This window comes from Nelumbo lutea, chromosome 1 (genome assembly GCF_056320005.1).
Source record: "Nelumbo lutea isolate HS-2025 chromosome 1, American lotus-T2T, whole genome shotgun sequence".
Lineage (NCBI taxonomy): Eukaryota > Viridiplantae > Streptophyta > Magnoliopsida > Proteales > Nelumbonaceae > Nelumbo > Nelumbo lutea.
Window position 1 is genome coordinate 159,302,187 of NC_142684.1, and position 16,658 is coordinate 159,318,844.

At 39.4% G+C, this 16,658-nt stretch overlaps 1 protein-coding gene across 1 annotated transcript; it reads left to right on the top strand.

Moving 5' to 3' along the window:
• Positions 1-383: 383 nt before the first annotated feature.
• Positions 384-15,358, top strand: LOC148878686 (uncharacterized). The gene is made up of 9 exons (XM_088958643.1): positions 384-532; positions 804-2,442; positions 3,012-3,238; positions 3,322-3,654; positions 12,062-12,308; positions 13,523-13,651; positions 13,738-13,953; positions 14,066-14,189; positions 14,712-15,358. Exons 2-9 carry the CDS (start codon positions 889-891, stop codon positions 14,948-14,950), a joined length of 3,069 nt encoding a protein of 1,022 aa, XP_088814769.1. The 5' UTR covers positions 384-532; positions 804-888; the 3' UTR covers positions 14,951-15,358.
• The last annotated feature ends 1,300 nt before the right edge of the window (positions 15,359-16,658 follow it).

A 16,658-nucleotide genomic window follows, 5' to 3' on the forward strand; every position in this document is an offset into this window, starting at 1 on the left:
ATATAAAGTATATTGGACTTTTAATTAATACATATATGATACCTCGTATACCCATACAGAAAATCCGAATCTGTTTTCTACTACTCACACCAATCTGAACCATTGAAACCGATGATCCATCACTCCACAGGCGTCGTTGGAGAGCCCACGAAAACACTAAAATCGAAACCTAGTGTGTGGTCCGTCTGATTTTATGCATTGTTTGACCCAGACCTGTGGGGGTTGGGACCATAATTAACAGTCAGGATAGGCCCATCTAAAGGTGGGCCCGGTCCTAGAATCAGGGTATTAGTGTCAGGTGGTGGTCACTCTCTGACCCACGTTGATGGCTATATTTGGGATTTGGGTAGACGATTCAAACTTCAGTTACGGTACGGTTCCATGTTGTCCAGCATAACTGCTCCTTCACCTTCGTTCTTGAAAAACCATATCAAAAAGTTTGATCGTCGAGCTCACAAGCGGCGGCAAGAAATGGCAGCTTCAGCATTCAAGGTCTCTTCCTCCTCTTATGAATCAACCAACACCCTAACAGGTAATAAATTGATTCTCTCTTCGCTTCTTCTGATCTTCTGCTGTGTGTTCTTTTTTTTTTTTCAAAGGTTTCTCTGCTTTACGTTAGCCTTCTACACCTTGGATTCATATGAAATGGGCGCAAATTTTTAAGGTTTTCTCCCGGCATTGTCCTTTTTCTGTTTTTATTCCATTTTTTTATTGCATTTGTTTGGTTCTTCCTTGTATTGTATGTTCATCGATGATGGCAATGGAAAATTTCGGTTTTAATTTTTCCCCACGTATGATTACAGTTAGAATGTTTAGCGTTTGAAACCGGGCTGAAGAGCAAGGAATTTCTGATCAAGTCAGCTTGTTTGTGAATTGGGATCAGTAGAAATGGCATGGTTCAGAGCTGTTTCTAGTGCAGCGAAGTTAGCTGCTGTTAGGAGAAATCTGGTTCAAGCGGGGTCTTATGCGAAGAGGGCACTGTTGCTTCCATTACAGAACCGATATTTTCACTCTACGTTCTATAAATCGAAGGCGCAAGGTGCGCCAGTTCCTCGGCCGGTGCCCCTCTCGAGGTTGACCGATAGCTTCCTTGATGGCACGAGTAGCGTCTACATAGAAGAGCTGCAGAGGGCTTGGGAGGCTGATCCCGATAGCGTGGATGAGTCATGGGACAGTTTCTTTAGAAACTTTGTTGGACAGGCCGCCACATCGCCTGGAATCTCAGGCCAAACGATTCAGGAGAGTATGCGCTTGTTGAAGCTCGTTAGAGCTTACCAGGTTAATGGCCACAACAAAGCTCAGTTGGATCCTTTGGAATTGGAGGAACGTGAAATTCCAGATGATTTGGACCCTGCTTTTTATGGGTTCACGGAAGCTGATCTTGATAGGGAATTCTTCCTTGGGGTGTGGAGTATGGCTGGTTTCTTGTCTGAAAATCGTCCTGTACAAACTCTGCGAACCATACTAACGCGACTTGAACAGGCTTACTGTGGGAGCATTGGCTATGAGTACATGCATATTCCTGATCGTGAAAAGTGTAATTGGTTGAGAGACAAGATTGAGACACCGACCCCAAGGCAATACAACCAGCAGCGCCGAGTGGTAATTCTTGATAGGCTCATATGGGGCACTCATTTTGAGAACTTCTTGGCCACAAAGTGGACAGCTGCAAAGAGATTTGGCCTTGAAGGTGGAGAAACTTTGATTCCTGGTATGAAAGAGATGTTTGATCGAGCAGCCGATCTTGGGGTTGAGACCATTGTCATCGGAATGTCACATAGAGGAAGATTGAATGTACTGGGAAACGTGGTTCGGAAGCCACTTGCTCAGATTTTCAGTGAGTTCAGTGGTGGTACCAAGCCAGTTGATGAAATTGGTCTATACACAGGAACTGGTGATGTCAAGTACCACTTGGGTACTTCTTATGATCGAGCAACCAGGGGCGGGAAGAGAATTCACCTGTCTTTGGTTGCTAATCCCAGTCATTTGGAAGCTGTAGATCCAGTTGTGGTGGGGAAAACTCGTGGGAAACAATATTACTCTAATGATGTAGAAAGGACAAAGAATCTTGGGGTGTTAATCCATGGAGATGGAAGCTTTGCAGGGCAGGGTGTTGTTTATGAGACTCTGCATCTTAGTGCTCTTCCAAATTACAAAACTGGTGGGACCATCCACATTGTGGTGAACAACCAAGTGGCTTTCACAACTGATCCAAGATCTGGTAGATCTTCAAAATATTGCACCGATGTGGCTAAAGCCTTGAATGCCCCTATTTTCCATGTAAATGGCGATGATGTGGAAGCAGTTGTTCATGCTTGTGAGCTTGCAGCAGAGTGGCGCCAGAAATTCCACTCTGATGTGGTAGTTGATATAATATGCTACCGTCGATTTGGACATAATGAGATTGACGAACCTTCTTTTACGCAACCTAAAATGTATAAAGTAAGAGCTTCCAGCCTTTGTGTATTTTTTTTACACTTATTTTATTTGAAGTTGAAGGTATTTCTTTTCCCATCTATCGTTTCCTTTCAACTCCTCGTAAGTTATAATTTTTCCTTATTTTTGTTGTGATTGTGTGGTTGCATTCTCTTAATGTGAGGAGCCAAGGCTGTCATCCTTAAACTAAAACCTCTGGAGCCTGGATTAAGACTTTCACCGTTGGAGATTGATAAGACATATTTAGGTTCCAAGAATGAGATTGTATCCCCTACAAAATGAGACTGAAGATTCTGTGCAATGATGTTGATACATTAGACATATGATCCTTGGTGTGAAACAAAAATCCCTTACTAAAAGTTCAGAATATCAAATCACTTTATCCTTTGAAAGACGGCTTTCATTGTTCGTTTAAGGACACCACCACCTTCAGGTTTATTTTTGCCAGCTAGGGGAGGATGGTATCCATTCCTGGTGTCTGCATAATTTGGAACTTCATTCTGTTGTTTACATATCCCATTGAAAAGTATTTGTACAAACAATTTCAGAGTGCTGATGCATTTGGGCACTAACAGGTCATTCGAAACCATCCATCTGCTTTAGAGATTTACCAGAAGAAACTCCTAGAGTCTGGGCAAATCAATCAAGAAGACGTTGACAGGATACACAACAAGGTTAATTCCATTCTTAATGAAGAATTTGTGAGCAGCAAAGATTACGTCCCCAAAAGAAGGGATTGGCTTTCAGCTTATTGGTCCGGGTTTAAATCACCTGAACAGCTTTCACGTGTCCGAAACACTGGGTATGTTTGGTTATATTTTATGTTTTTCTCTTGTTTTCTACATGAATATAAATTTTGAAATTGTTTTATTGATGGTTTCACAGGGTTAAACCTGAAATATTGAAGAATGTTGGCAAGGCAATCTGTACTATTCCTGAAAATTTCAAGGCTCACAGAGCTGTAAAGAAGATTTTTGAGCAGCGTGCTCAGATGATTGAAACAGGGGAAGGTATTGACTGGGCACTTGGGGAAGCACTTGCTTTTGCTACATTGCTGGTTGAAGGTAACCATGTTAGGTTGAGCGGTCAGGATGTTGAAAGAGGCACATTTAGTCATCGGCATGCAATAATTCATGATCAAGAAAATTGGGAGAAGTACTGCCCTTTGGGCCATGTTCTAATTAATCAAAATGAGGAGATGTTTACTGTCAGCAACAGGTGACATTCAGCAATCTCCCTGTTTGTGACATTCTGTCTGCAACTTTTTTGTTATCTTTCACCAGATCTGTAGTTCATTGTTTATCAAATTCCTTTATTTTCCTGGTTCAATACTAAATTCATCTCTACATTGATGGAGAATATGATAGTAAATTTCTAGACTTGAAAGCCCTATTTCTAAGACATCACTAAACTAGAAAATAAATTTTTAAAAACCTCAAAAAATGCCAATAGCCCAATCACCCAAAAAATCTGAAATTAGTTTAGGAATTAGGAAACTGATTTATTTCTTTTTAGGTTTTTTCTTTGCTCCCTTCTGCATTAGGTGATCCCCCCCCTCCCCATGGATACTTTAACTTCAGTAGGGATTTATAAAGGAATATTGTATTAGGGACAAGTGAAGAGTCTAGCATGGCTAACAGTTAAAAATGTGTTTTTAGTTGGCATGAGCATCTATTTTAAAAGCAGATTTCCTGGAGATGAATCAGTGGATATAACTCGTTTGGTTGGACATTTTGAGGGCGAGGTAAGTAGCAGAGACTTGGCTAGGGAGTCATGGTGACCAGTTTCAGGAGTCAAATGGTAAGTAACTAATTCATGAATTGTTTTTGTTCATCCTCCTGACCAGCGGTGATGTGGGATATTTGTTGAAGAAGGGACCATGGGAAATGGGGGAAAACTTAGCTATGGTTGGGCAATTGGAGTGCCATGGAGTTCCTCTAACTAGCAGAAAACTTGTCACAAAGCTAGGAAGTTATTAAAATTTATGGATTGTTGTTGATTGGTGCCTGGAAATTATACAGGCCATTAGGGATTTCCACAGGGGGTTCATCTGTACTGATTACATTATCAAAGTAACTGTCACCAACAAAAAAGACAAAAATAAACAGCTAAGAAAACAAAAGAGACAAAATAATCCTACAGGAATCAGGGCTGCAACTTGGGTGGGCTTGGTTTGAGCATTGCTAATATTTGAATGGGTCCTACCCCAGGGACCAGGCCGGCTGCTGTGTAAATTCAAGTCAGCAGTTATGTATCCAACTTGCATTCCTAAGCGGAATGTGCCCCGAGACAAATTTTTACTCCTAGCCTTATTATTACTAAGACCGACTTTTATTGAATTAGCAGACCTCAGAGTCCATCTAGACAAGATGTTCACGTTGAAATCCAAGGCTCTAGAATCCTTTATAAGAATAACATAGAAACATCTGAACCATCATCCATCCATCCAATAACCATCTAATAACTTCCATCCACCTTAACTTGCACCAACAGATAGAATGCACATCAGTCTGAGGCTATGTTACTTGTACACAGCAAGACACAGCATGGACAAACAGATAGACATGGAATTTACACTAAATAGAACTCTCCAAAATGGACAAATTTACCCATTTTAAAGTGTCTCTGTAACATAAGGACCAAGCTCTAGTGTAACTCTATAGTCTCAGCTCCAACGGAGTCTTTTTAACTAGAGTAATCTCATAATTAGGAGGTTTCCAATTATGAAAAGCTGATATACCATGCTGTTCTTTTCATAATTAATAAAATCTTCATGGATCTATTAATGATAAAAAAATCATATGATGCCTAAAGAATCCAATTCCATGTGGCCCAAGATTCTTGAGCATTGTTCTCAAGGTGAACGTCTAGGCAACAACAAGGTGCCCATGGAGACTCACCTCACTTAAGCACCTAGCTATTTTGTACTAGCACTATGAAAAATTTATATATATATTTTTTTGGAGATTATAATAATAAAATGGATATTATTAAACGAAATTATTCATTTTGTGGATTTATATTAGTTTCTTTTTGTTATTTTCTTATTTGTTAGGATTCAATCAACACACATGTTGGTGTTTGCGTTCTCAAACGATTGAGCCCTCAAAGACTTCAGAACCTAAAACAATAAGCAATGAAGAACTTAAAATCTTGTCAAATCAACACATTCTTCTTTTCCAAGGACAAAAACAAGGGCTCAACCCCTATGTTTTCTGACTTATTTTATTCACTTATAAAAAAAAAAAGTAGAAGAAGAGATGAAAAATATGAGAGCCAAAAAATTATATTTTTGCGGTGCTAGCTTTTTTTATTTAAATAGTAGGACGACCAAAACATAATAAGAAGAAAGGGAAAAGACAAGAATGCCCCTCTGCGGCATATAGTACATATTACATCACTCCCCCTCAAGTTGGGGCATAGATGTCAATCATCTCCAACTTGTCACAAAGATCATAATGTCGTAGTGAGCATAATCCTTTAGTAAGGACATCTGCAAGCTGCTAATTAGAGCTAATGTAGGAGGTGCACACTTGCTCCTCCTCAATTTTCTCTCTAATGAAATGCTTGTCAACCTCAATATGCTTGGTTCTATCATGGAGAACTGGGTTGGCTGCAATGTTAATGGTAGCTTTGTTGTCACAATAGAGTGATATAGGATCATCAAAAGGAAATCCTAATTCACTCAATAGGTTCTTGATCCACATTAACTTTGCAACTCCATGTGACATAGCCCTGTATTCTGCCTCTGCACTTGACCTGGCTACCACACTTTGTTTTTTGCTTCTCCAAGTCACAAGGTTTCCACCAATAAAGGCACAATATCTACTGGTGGATTTTCTGTCATCCATTGAGCCTCCCAATCTGCATCTGTGTACACCTCTACTCTCATGTGCCCATGTTTCTTAAAGAGTAAACCTATTCTTGGGAACTTCTTCAAGTACCTAAGAACTCTGTCTGCTGCTTCTAGGTGTGCCTCCTTGGGTGCATGCATGAACTAGCTGAGGAGACACAACATATGCAATGTCAGGCCTGGTCATGGATAGGTAGAGAAGCTTGCCCACAAGTCTTTGGTACTGCCTTAGATCTTTCAAGGGCTCACCACTGCAATCCCCAAGTTTATGATTTACATCTATGGGTGTGTCAATAGGTTTAGCTCCTAGCTTCCCTGTATCCTTTAGGAGATCTAGGGTGTACTTCCTTTGGGAAATGAAGATGCCTTGTTGAGAGCGAGCAACTTCAACACCAAGGAAGTAGCACAAGTGCCCCAGATCCTTTACTTCAAATTGTGTAGTGAGGAATTTCTTTAATCTCTAAATCTCTGAGACCCAATCTCTAATGATGACAATATCATCTACATAGACAATCAAGGCTGTTGTTTTTTCTTGTTCCCTCTTTACAAAAAGTGTGTGATTTGATTGGCACTGCTTAAAACCCATTTGTTGAACTGCTTGGTGAAACCTGCTAAACCAAGCACTTGGAGATTGCTTTAGACAATATAAAAATTTATTCAATTCGTAGACCTTTTGTTCACTTCCCTTAGCACAAAAACCAAGGGGTTGAGTCATATACACTTTCTCTTCCAAATCACCATTCAGGAAAGCATTCTTTATGCCAAGTTGATGAAGCTCCCAATCAAGGTTTGCAGCTAAAGACAGAAGAACCCGAATAAAGTTCATTTTTGCAACCGAGGCAAAAGTCTAGGCATAATCAACTCCATGCACCTATGTGAAGCCTCTTGCAACTAGCCGAGCCTTGTACCTTTCCACAGACCCATCTGCATTATGTTTTATAGAGAACACCCATTTGCACCCTATAGGCTCTTTTCCCTTTGGAAGATCTACTAGCTCCCATGTGCCATTCTTGTGAAGATCATTGACATATTTTGTCATTACATCTATCCACTTAGAAACAAGTAAGACCTTCGCAACACTCTTGGGAAGGGGAACACTATCAATGGCAGATAGAAAAGCACGGAAAGAAGATGAGACATTCTCATAGGACAAGAAGTGAGATATGAGGTGGTGTGTGGTGCATGATCTAACACCCTTCCTTTTGGCAATAGGGAGGTTCAGATCACAACTTTAAGTGTCAATATCAATAGGTTTAGGAACATCAATTGGAACAATAGTACCTGGGTGATGTGAAGGATCCAACTCCTGAGATTTTGACAGCATTGGTGGCATAGTTTCCAGTGGCCCTGTGGTAATTGAACTTTGCTGGCCTTGATTTTTGTAGCGAAATCTCCAAAAGACATGAAATGGAGGTGGATCGGGAATAGAAGGCAACAAAACTTGAGTCTGATTCTGTTTCTTCTAAACTCTACTCTCCCCCTGAGGAGAAACAGGAAAGTAGGGGACATCTTCAAAGAAAGAGACATCCATAGAGACAAAGTATTTTTTAGACACAGGGTCAAAACAACGATAGCCTTTTTGAGCAAGGGGATAACTAAGAAAAATACACACAATAGCTTTGGGATTAAGCTTACCATGAGTAGGAGAGAGATCATGAACAAAACACTTACATCCAAAGACCTGCATAGGGATAGGAAATAGAGGAGCTTTAGGGAAGAGGAGATAATGAGGGGGACCTATATTCCAATACCTGAGATGGTTTTCTATTGATGACATAGGCAACAGTCAGGACAACATCCACCCAAAATCTTTTTTGGACATTCATCTATAACATTAATCATCGAGCAACTTCAAGAAGATGTCAATTTTTTCTCTATACAACCCCATTTTGTTGTGGGGTTCTGGCACATGAGCTCCTGTGTTGAGAGCCGCAGGATGCAAAGAAATCTGTGAGGTCTCCATGGAAGTATTCCTTGGCATTATCTAATTGAAAGATTCGGATATCGGATTGAAATTGGGTGTAAACCATATGCTAAAAGTCTTTCACAATTTTAGGAGCTTCCTCCCATGAACTTCCTCCCAAGTGTAGCGAGAGAAGTCATCAACAAAGGAAATAAAATACTTGTAACCATTCTTAGTTGGAATATTAACAGGTCCCCACACATCTGAATACATAATGTAAAAAGGAAATTTTGGTCTTTTATTTCGTAAAGGGAATGAGGTTCTACAATGTTTACTCAATTGACACACTTGACACTGAAAATCACTAATAGACAAAGACTTAAACAAATATGGAAACAAAAACTTCAAAGACTCAAAAGACACATGAAACTATAAGACTGACTTTGTTCTCTAGTACATAGAAACCATCCACCATGTTCCCTCTACCAATCGTCCTCCTGTTAGCTAAATCCTGAAAAACATAAGAATGTGGAAGAAAGGTTACTAAGCAATTCAAGGCATGAGTAATGCTATTAATGGATATCAAATTAATAAATAACTTTGGAACATGTAGGACATTAGATAAGGAGAGGCCAAAAGGCAAAGATATAGATCCTTGACTAGCAATGGAGGAGAAGGATCCATTTGCTAGCCTCACTTTATCTCTGCCAGAGAGAAGAGAATATGTTTGAAACAAGGTTGACTTACTAGTCATGTGGTTGGATGCATCGGAATCAATAATCCATGGGGATTCTGGGTTATTAGTAGACACATGGAAAGCTGAGGCAGAATTACCTGAAGAGGAGGCAAAAGAAGTAGAAGGTGTGGATCCAAAATCAGCATTACAGAGAGCCCTACCATATTGCTTTAAGTGGTCATAGAAAGAATTGATAATATCTCCCTTTGGGTCAGAACAAGGGAGACAACCCTGAGAAGTACTCTGATGTTCATGAGATGCTAAGTTAGCCGAAGTAAACTTATTCTGGTATGGCTTTTTGCTTGGTTCTTGTGTTGATTTCTTACCCAATTCCTGTGCCCATTTTGGTTTTCCATTCAATTCCCAACAGGTTTCACTGGTGTGCCTAGATTTTTGGTAATGACTACACCACAATTTATCTTTTTTCTAATTTCCCCCTTTTCTTGGTGCCCCAGTGTTACCCCTTATAGCAAGAGCAGCCCAAAATCTGAACACAAATAGGTTCATACACGGGATTCAAACCCAGAAGGAAAGAGAACACCCTTTGCTATGAAACTAACTTTTTATATGCTTTAGCATACTTTTCACTTTCCCAATCAATGTTCTAATAATAGTCTAGTTCTTTCCAAACTGAAGTGAGAGCAGAATAATAGGTCAATAAGCTCCTTTCTCCCTGCTTACATGTTGAAGATTCTACTTGTAGCCGGTAAATTCTAGCATAATGCCTCTGCTCTGAATAAGCTGCTTGCGCTTGGTCCCATATTTCTTTTGCTATCTCGGTTCACATAAAATTCTATTTGACAAATGGTAACATGGATGTCAAAATCCAGGACATAATCATGCAATTTTCTTGGTTCCACTTATTGTATTCGGCAGTACCAACCCTAGGTTCCTTTATTTTCCCATTAATATATCTTGCCTTACCCCTAGTTGTGATATACAGCCACATCTCCTTAGACCATGCCAGGTAATTCCTACCATCCAACGAGGTAATAGTCTTTGGGAAATTCATGGAGTCATGACCACTACTCATTCCACTTTGGTTCATGGTGGGAAATTCATCATGACCATTATGACCAGAGAACAGATTTAGAGAGCATCGTCCTGCTCTCATGGAGTCATGACCACTACTCATTCCACTTTGGTTCATGGTGGGAAATTCATGGAGTCATGACCACTATGACGAGAGAACAGATTTAGAGAGCATCGTCCTTCTCTGATACCATGTTTTCAGCAAGAAGAAGAAGAAGAAGAAGAGACGAAAAATACGATAGACAAAAAAAAATCTATTCTGGTGGCACCAGCTTTTTTATTTAAATAGTAGGGCGACCAAAACATAATGAAAAGAAATGGAAAAGACAAGAATGCCCCTCTGCGGCATATAGTACGGATTACATCAAAGATTATAGATAATTACTAGTGAAAGATTATTGCTGGTTGCTATGGAACCTAGGAAATTACCCTAATATTCATGGTTTTTATTTAAAATAATCCACCGCCTAGGCAACTAGGAGACAAGGTGCTCCCCTGTTGCTTAGCCTCGCCTTGGTGCTTTGAAACTATGTTCCTGAGGGAGCATACACTAGTCTGACTAGGGTTCATTGCTTGGTGCAATGGTACAATCTGGGGATGATGGTTTAGAATGTGGATTCAAGCCTTAGACTACTCATTATGTGCAAGAAAATGCAAAGGTTAGGTCTTTATCCAGATCACTCCTCTCAAGACCCTAAGTAGCTGGCATTAACATTGGATAATGGTCCTTCCTTAAAGTCTATATAAATGGTATCTCTATGAAAGACCTTCAATTGGATGATGTTGATGAAGTTTGAGAGTACTATCTAGGTTTTCTGGTAAAAGGTCTGGGAAATGTTGCTCTGATTCCATTGATTATGCCGCTGTTGTCTGGTAAGACTGCGGAGAGGAGCTATTTGTCTTTGATCAGTCAAGGTTATCCTGCATGGTTGTTGGCTTTTCTACCATCAATAATTGTTGTCAAGTTCAATGATTTACTCATCCAATTTGCAATGCTTTTAAGTCTAGTACTGGAAATGTAATGTATATTTATATCAACCATTAGATCCTCTTATTTGCAAATCTGCATGATTTTGACATTCTGCTGTTGTGTTTAAATAGTTAGTCACATCAGTGTTCTTCATAAATGGGTAAAACACATGCTTGTTATGCTCATCTATGTGAAAAAGAAAAGCCAATGCAGCCAATACAAAGGCATTCCAGAATTTCATACAAGGGGCTAGAGAGCTTCTCCCTTAGACACGTGGCATCTTATTTTCTCAAGAAAGAGCATCTCAAAAGTGGTTCCTCCCACTTTCAAGCAAGCTTCCTTCCTCAGACATGTTTCTACCCAATCAAAAAAAAAAAGTGAGCTTCAAACGGCAGTTACCTCTATTCTCAAAAATGTTAGTGGTAGTTACCTCCACTAAAATGAATAGAAAAACAAAAGCTCAATTTCAAATAATGTAGGATCCATAAAGTGGGTTGCTATTTAGAAATAAAACTTGATTTAATCTCTTATTAAATAGCAAATTTATATATAAAAATATCAAATAAAATAATAACCTAAATTTTCAACATAAAAAATGGGTGTCAAAAAATTTATCAGAACACATGAATAAAAAAATACCAGAATAATGGGCCTGTACTTGCTATGGAGGATCATTCTCTAGTACTGTAACAATTTAAAAATCTAATCAGTACATGCTTCTTTACCAAATGGAAAAAACATTGTCTAATTGAGAGGTTGTCGCATTATTGGGTTATGATCAAATGTAAGGGCAGATAAACACCACTATCCTTCCAATCAAATAAATAAATAAACACCACTATCCTAAATAATTCTTATATAAGTTCAAACCTTTTGAACTCTATATTTTAATTCCTCCGATCATTAGCAATAATAATTGGCAGTGGATATAGTTTTAAATAGAACGGATTGGTGAAATGGGATTCTTGTAGCTGGTTATAATTGGGATAAGGCATGGATGACGATGATGATGATGATGATGATGATTTTTGTTGCTATCCTTCTGAAAATGAAGCGCCATTATAAGTTTGGATTAATATACTGTGGCTGTTGTTGGATTTCCCTCTTCTTCTCACCTTGCCCCATCCACAGTTCTCTTTCAGAGTTTGCTGTCCTTGGATTCGAGATGGGTTATTCAATGGAAAATCCAAATTCCTTGGTACTCTGGGAAGCTCAATTTGGTGATTTTGCAAATGGTGCTCAAGTGATATTTGATCAGTTCTTGAGCAGTGGGGAATCAAAGTGGCTACGTCAAGCTGGACTTGTTGTGCTGCTTCCTCATGGGTATGATGGTCAGGGCCCTGAACATTCAAGTGCGCGATTGGAGCGGTTCCTTCAGGTATTGTCCAAACATCTGATTTTCATTTTTCCTTATGGTGGTATTCCTTGGTGTTTTCTAACCTGCAACAGAGATTAGAGCAAAGAGAAGAATGAAAGAAGAAGAAGAAGAAGAAGAAGAAGAAGAAGAAGAGAGAGAGAATGGATGGGAAAAATAGTGTTTCCATCCAACCCTAAAGTATCATTTATATTAAGATGATAATGATACATGAAAGTACAACTAAACTCCTGATTAGTGAGGACACTTAACAAGTAATTAAAATGACTACTAAGTTAGGCCCAAAACACAAACAAACTAATAACATAAAGAGAAGAAGAGACCCACACCATTAATCACCCATTACAGCACTCCCCCTCAAGCTGAGCATAGATGTCCATCATGCCCAGCTTGCCAAGCAATCTATGGAATTTCACTGAAGGTAGACCTTTATTTAGAACATCATCTAGCTGCATCTCTGAGGGCGTGTAGGGAATACAACCTTCAACTCAGCGATATTTTCCATGCAAGTTTTTTTCTAGACAGGACAGACCACATACCATGATAGCATGATCCTAGACACAATGGAACCGAGAGAAACTTGCTTTCTTGTCCAATGAAAATTTAAATTAGACCTGCTCCCCAAGGCCCAAATATAACATTCTTTTCATAACTGATTTCCTTCTAGAGGAAAATGGGATCAACAAATCCTTGGAAAATAGCTAGGCAGCTTGGTAATCCAGAACAATCATGCAACACCATGTGCCATGGCCCTATACTCAGCTTTAGAACTTGATCTTGCAACCACACTATACTTCTTACTCCTCTAGGTGACCTGGCGCAAGATTTTGCTTGGCCCAAGTTTCCAGGCCCTGGCCCAGCCTGAAGCCAGAAAACTTGAACCCATGCCCAACTGCCCAAGAAAAGATTGAGTAGGAGTGGCCCAGAGTTGGTTTAAGCCAGCTCAAGTTGCAGCTCTACTTTTAGAGCAGCTGCCATTCCAAGCCTCAATTAAATAAGATACATTGTATGACCCCTGTTGTTGAGTACAAGCATCACTCTATATTTATCATCTATCCTTATTCTTTCGCCTGGACAAGGTCAAACTCTTAGGATTTGCTTGGTGCCGCCCTTCAATAATTTGCTCCCATAAGTTGCATGACCATTTTCATTCCTTTATCTTTAAGCATTAAATTGAACCCTATTTGTCTTGCTGCTCACTTATACACCAAATGCAGATGAGCGATGATAATCCCTATGTTATACCTGAGATGGATCAAACTCTTAGGAGGCAGATCCAAGAATGCAATTGGCAGGTTGTCAATGTTACAACCCCTGCTAATTATTTCCATGTTTTACGGCGTCAGGTATGTGCTACTAATCCACCCTAAACCTCCTTATGTTCAAGATGAATTTCTTCTATTTGCTTATAGCATACAGTTTCATCTCCCAGATACACAGGGATTTTCGGAAGCCACTAATTGTAATGTCTCCTAAAAACCTGCTACGCCACAAGGATTGTAAATCAAATCTATCTGAGTTTGATGACGTCGAAGGTCACCCAGGTTTTGACAAGCAAGGGACCTGTTTCAAACGCCTTATAAAGGATCACAATTTTCTCTCTGATCTTGATGAAGGCATCAGACGCCTGGTTCTCTGCTCTGGAAAAGTATTTATTTGACGGATGTTTTCTTGTTGTTTTCCTATTTGTATCGACGATAAATCTAAGATACACCTTTGGGAAATTGGTTTGATGTACACTTGTAATGTATTTTATGTAGGTATATTATGAGCTTGACGAGGAGCGAAAGAAAGTTAACGGCAATGATGTTGCAATATGCAGGATAGAACAACTTTGCCCTTTCCCTTATGATCTTATCCAACGAGAGCTGAGGAGATATCCAAGTAAGCTCACCTAACTTGAGAAAAGGGAGCAGGTATCACTAGAACTGTGTATATCAGGAGGAAGAAATGTAGGTACTAGGTAGTGTATTTTAGCAACACTGCTAGAATTAAGATATTAAAGCAGCCATAACTATTAAAAAATGAAAGCTACAGCAAGTTTTGTGATTACCATGAAACTTCATTTGAATGTAGAAAAGAAATTGTTGATCATAAGTAATTATTCTATCTTCTGTTTTGAGTAAATTATACTTCAAAATTAAGACTTGTCCCTCCGGTATCAGGTTTAGTCTCCCTTCAATCTGTATCCATATGCTGCTGTGTTACATGATAAATCCTGTTTCATTTTTTTCCTTTTCTTTTCTTTTCTTATTTTGGTGATAATTATGGTATGTCATTCTGGTTATGTTTTTAATTGTTTAGAGCTAGGTTTGGTTTTGACATTTTTTGAATATGTTACAGTACGGATCCTGGTGCTGACTTATTATGTATTTCTATGTTTTGTTTGTGGTTTTTATATTTCAGATGCAGAGGTTGTATGGTGTCAGGAAGAGCCCATGAATATGGGTGCGTACAATTATATAGCACCTCGGCTTTGTACCGCCATGAGGGCACTGGGGAGAGGTGGTATGGAGGACATCAAGTATGTTGGTCGTGCTCCATCTGCAGCCACAGCTACTGGTTTCTACCAAGTTCATGTCAAAGAACAGACTGAACTTGTACAAAAAGCAATGCAGCCTGAGCCAATCAAATATCCATACTGAAGAGAACTTTCAAAAGTTTCTGCAAGGCAACAAAAAAGAAAATAATGAGATTCATGGAAGGACTATCTGAGAAACTTTGATCCCAATATAAACTCCATGTGTGCGATATCTGAGAAACATTTTTTTCTTCTTCTTTGTCACTTTTCTGGTTTCCAATATCGTGGCACTATCAGTGGATTTTGGATAGTTACGAGATTTGCACAAGATGATTTGTGCATTTTGAATTTTTCAGTTTTCCTCAGAGCTGCGGAAAATGAGGTGTTCATGTGCACATATTGACTCGTATCTGCTCTTTCATTGTATCTTTTAGGTGGACCGAGGTCATAAATTATGATGTCACCACCAGTTACTTCACTTCACACGCATAACTGAACATGGTCACTGACTGCAGTCACTATTTGTTTGTAATATGTCTTCTTTCTTGTAGTTTGTTCCTTCTTGGTTCCGAAGAGGATAGCCCCGCCCACTCATTGCTGGAATGTTTCAAATTGAACAATTAGCATATTGGAATCTAAGCCATGGCATCTCGCCTGTTGATCTACACGAGACCGAGGTACGTGAATTGCAATTACCCTATATGTTTTCTAGTTTCTACGGCTTCTGCATTGTTTTGGCCCTTTTGAACTTTGGACTACTGTGAGCCGGTGAAGATGGTTTCTGGGTTGTTTACATAATTCCTTTTATGGGGGTTATTCCCAATCCCATCCCATGGCATTAGCTGTCAAACGTTTCCATTGCTTTCAATTCAATATGCCCATAAAGGTCTGGATTCACACATGGCAAGGGTTCATAGGCTGAAACTCTCCTCATGAGTATATAGCGTGGAGAGAGGAACCATGAGGTAAGTGTGTACTTTCAAATGTAATGAGTGAAAAATTCACCCCCAAGTTCCAAGTCCCAGCCCACTTGAACCAGATCTCCTCCAGCTTGGGGATTCACAATTTCACACGTCAAAAGACTCGAAACGTAGGGCATGTTTGAACCATGGCAGTTTTTTTAAAAACTGGTGCCACATTGGATCCACATAGGCATTTCAATAAACACCCATATATTTCATTGTTTGGTTCAGGCGTTTATTGAAAAATTGAACATGCCTCGTAAATCGGAAACCCATCGATGCATGAAACGTCAAATTTAGTGTTTCATGTATCGGTGAACCGTTTTCCCCAATGGTTGACTGGTTGGTGAAACACTCTCAAACACTCTCACTGCCTACTTAACAGAAACACTCTCAAACAAAATTAAAACGTTTTATTGTAAAAAACGAATCTTAGAAGCATAGACGTTTTTTTTTGAAAATCAGTCTCAATCAACACCCACGCTTCCAAACACCACCCTAATTAAATTAGCACGTCAATCAGAACCCACTAAGGTAAGACTCAAACCAAATCAAACCTTGCAATTTATAAAAGTACCCTCAAGTCTGAACTCTGAAATCTGAACCCACCTGACCTTTTTGCGGAGCTCTCAGTCAGATTCACATATCCCAGACTAATTAATTAACGGGTAAGAGGCAAGTGAGACCCAGCCCGAGCCTCGCACCTTCCCAAAGAATCAATAAAGTTGAGAGTGAGCCTTTAGGAGCACTTTTATTCTGGCTAGAATTTCAATTCGAAGTGCAAAGTTCAAACCCCTTTAATTTACTGAAATGGATCAGGCTGAGTCATGCTTCTGGTATCGAAGGTACTCGCAGACAGAGCTCGTCCAG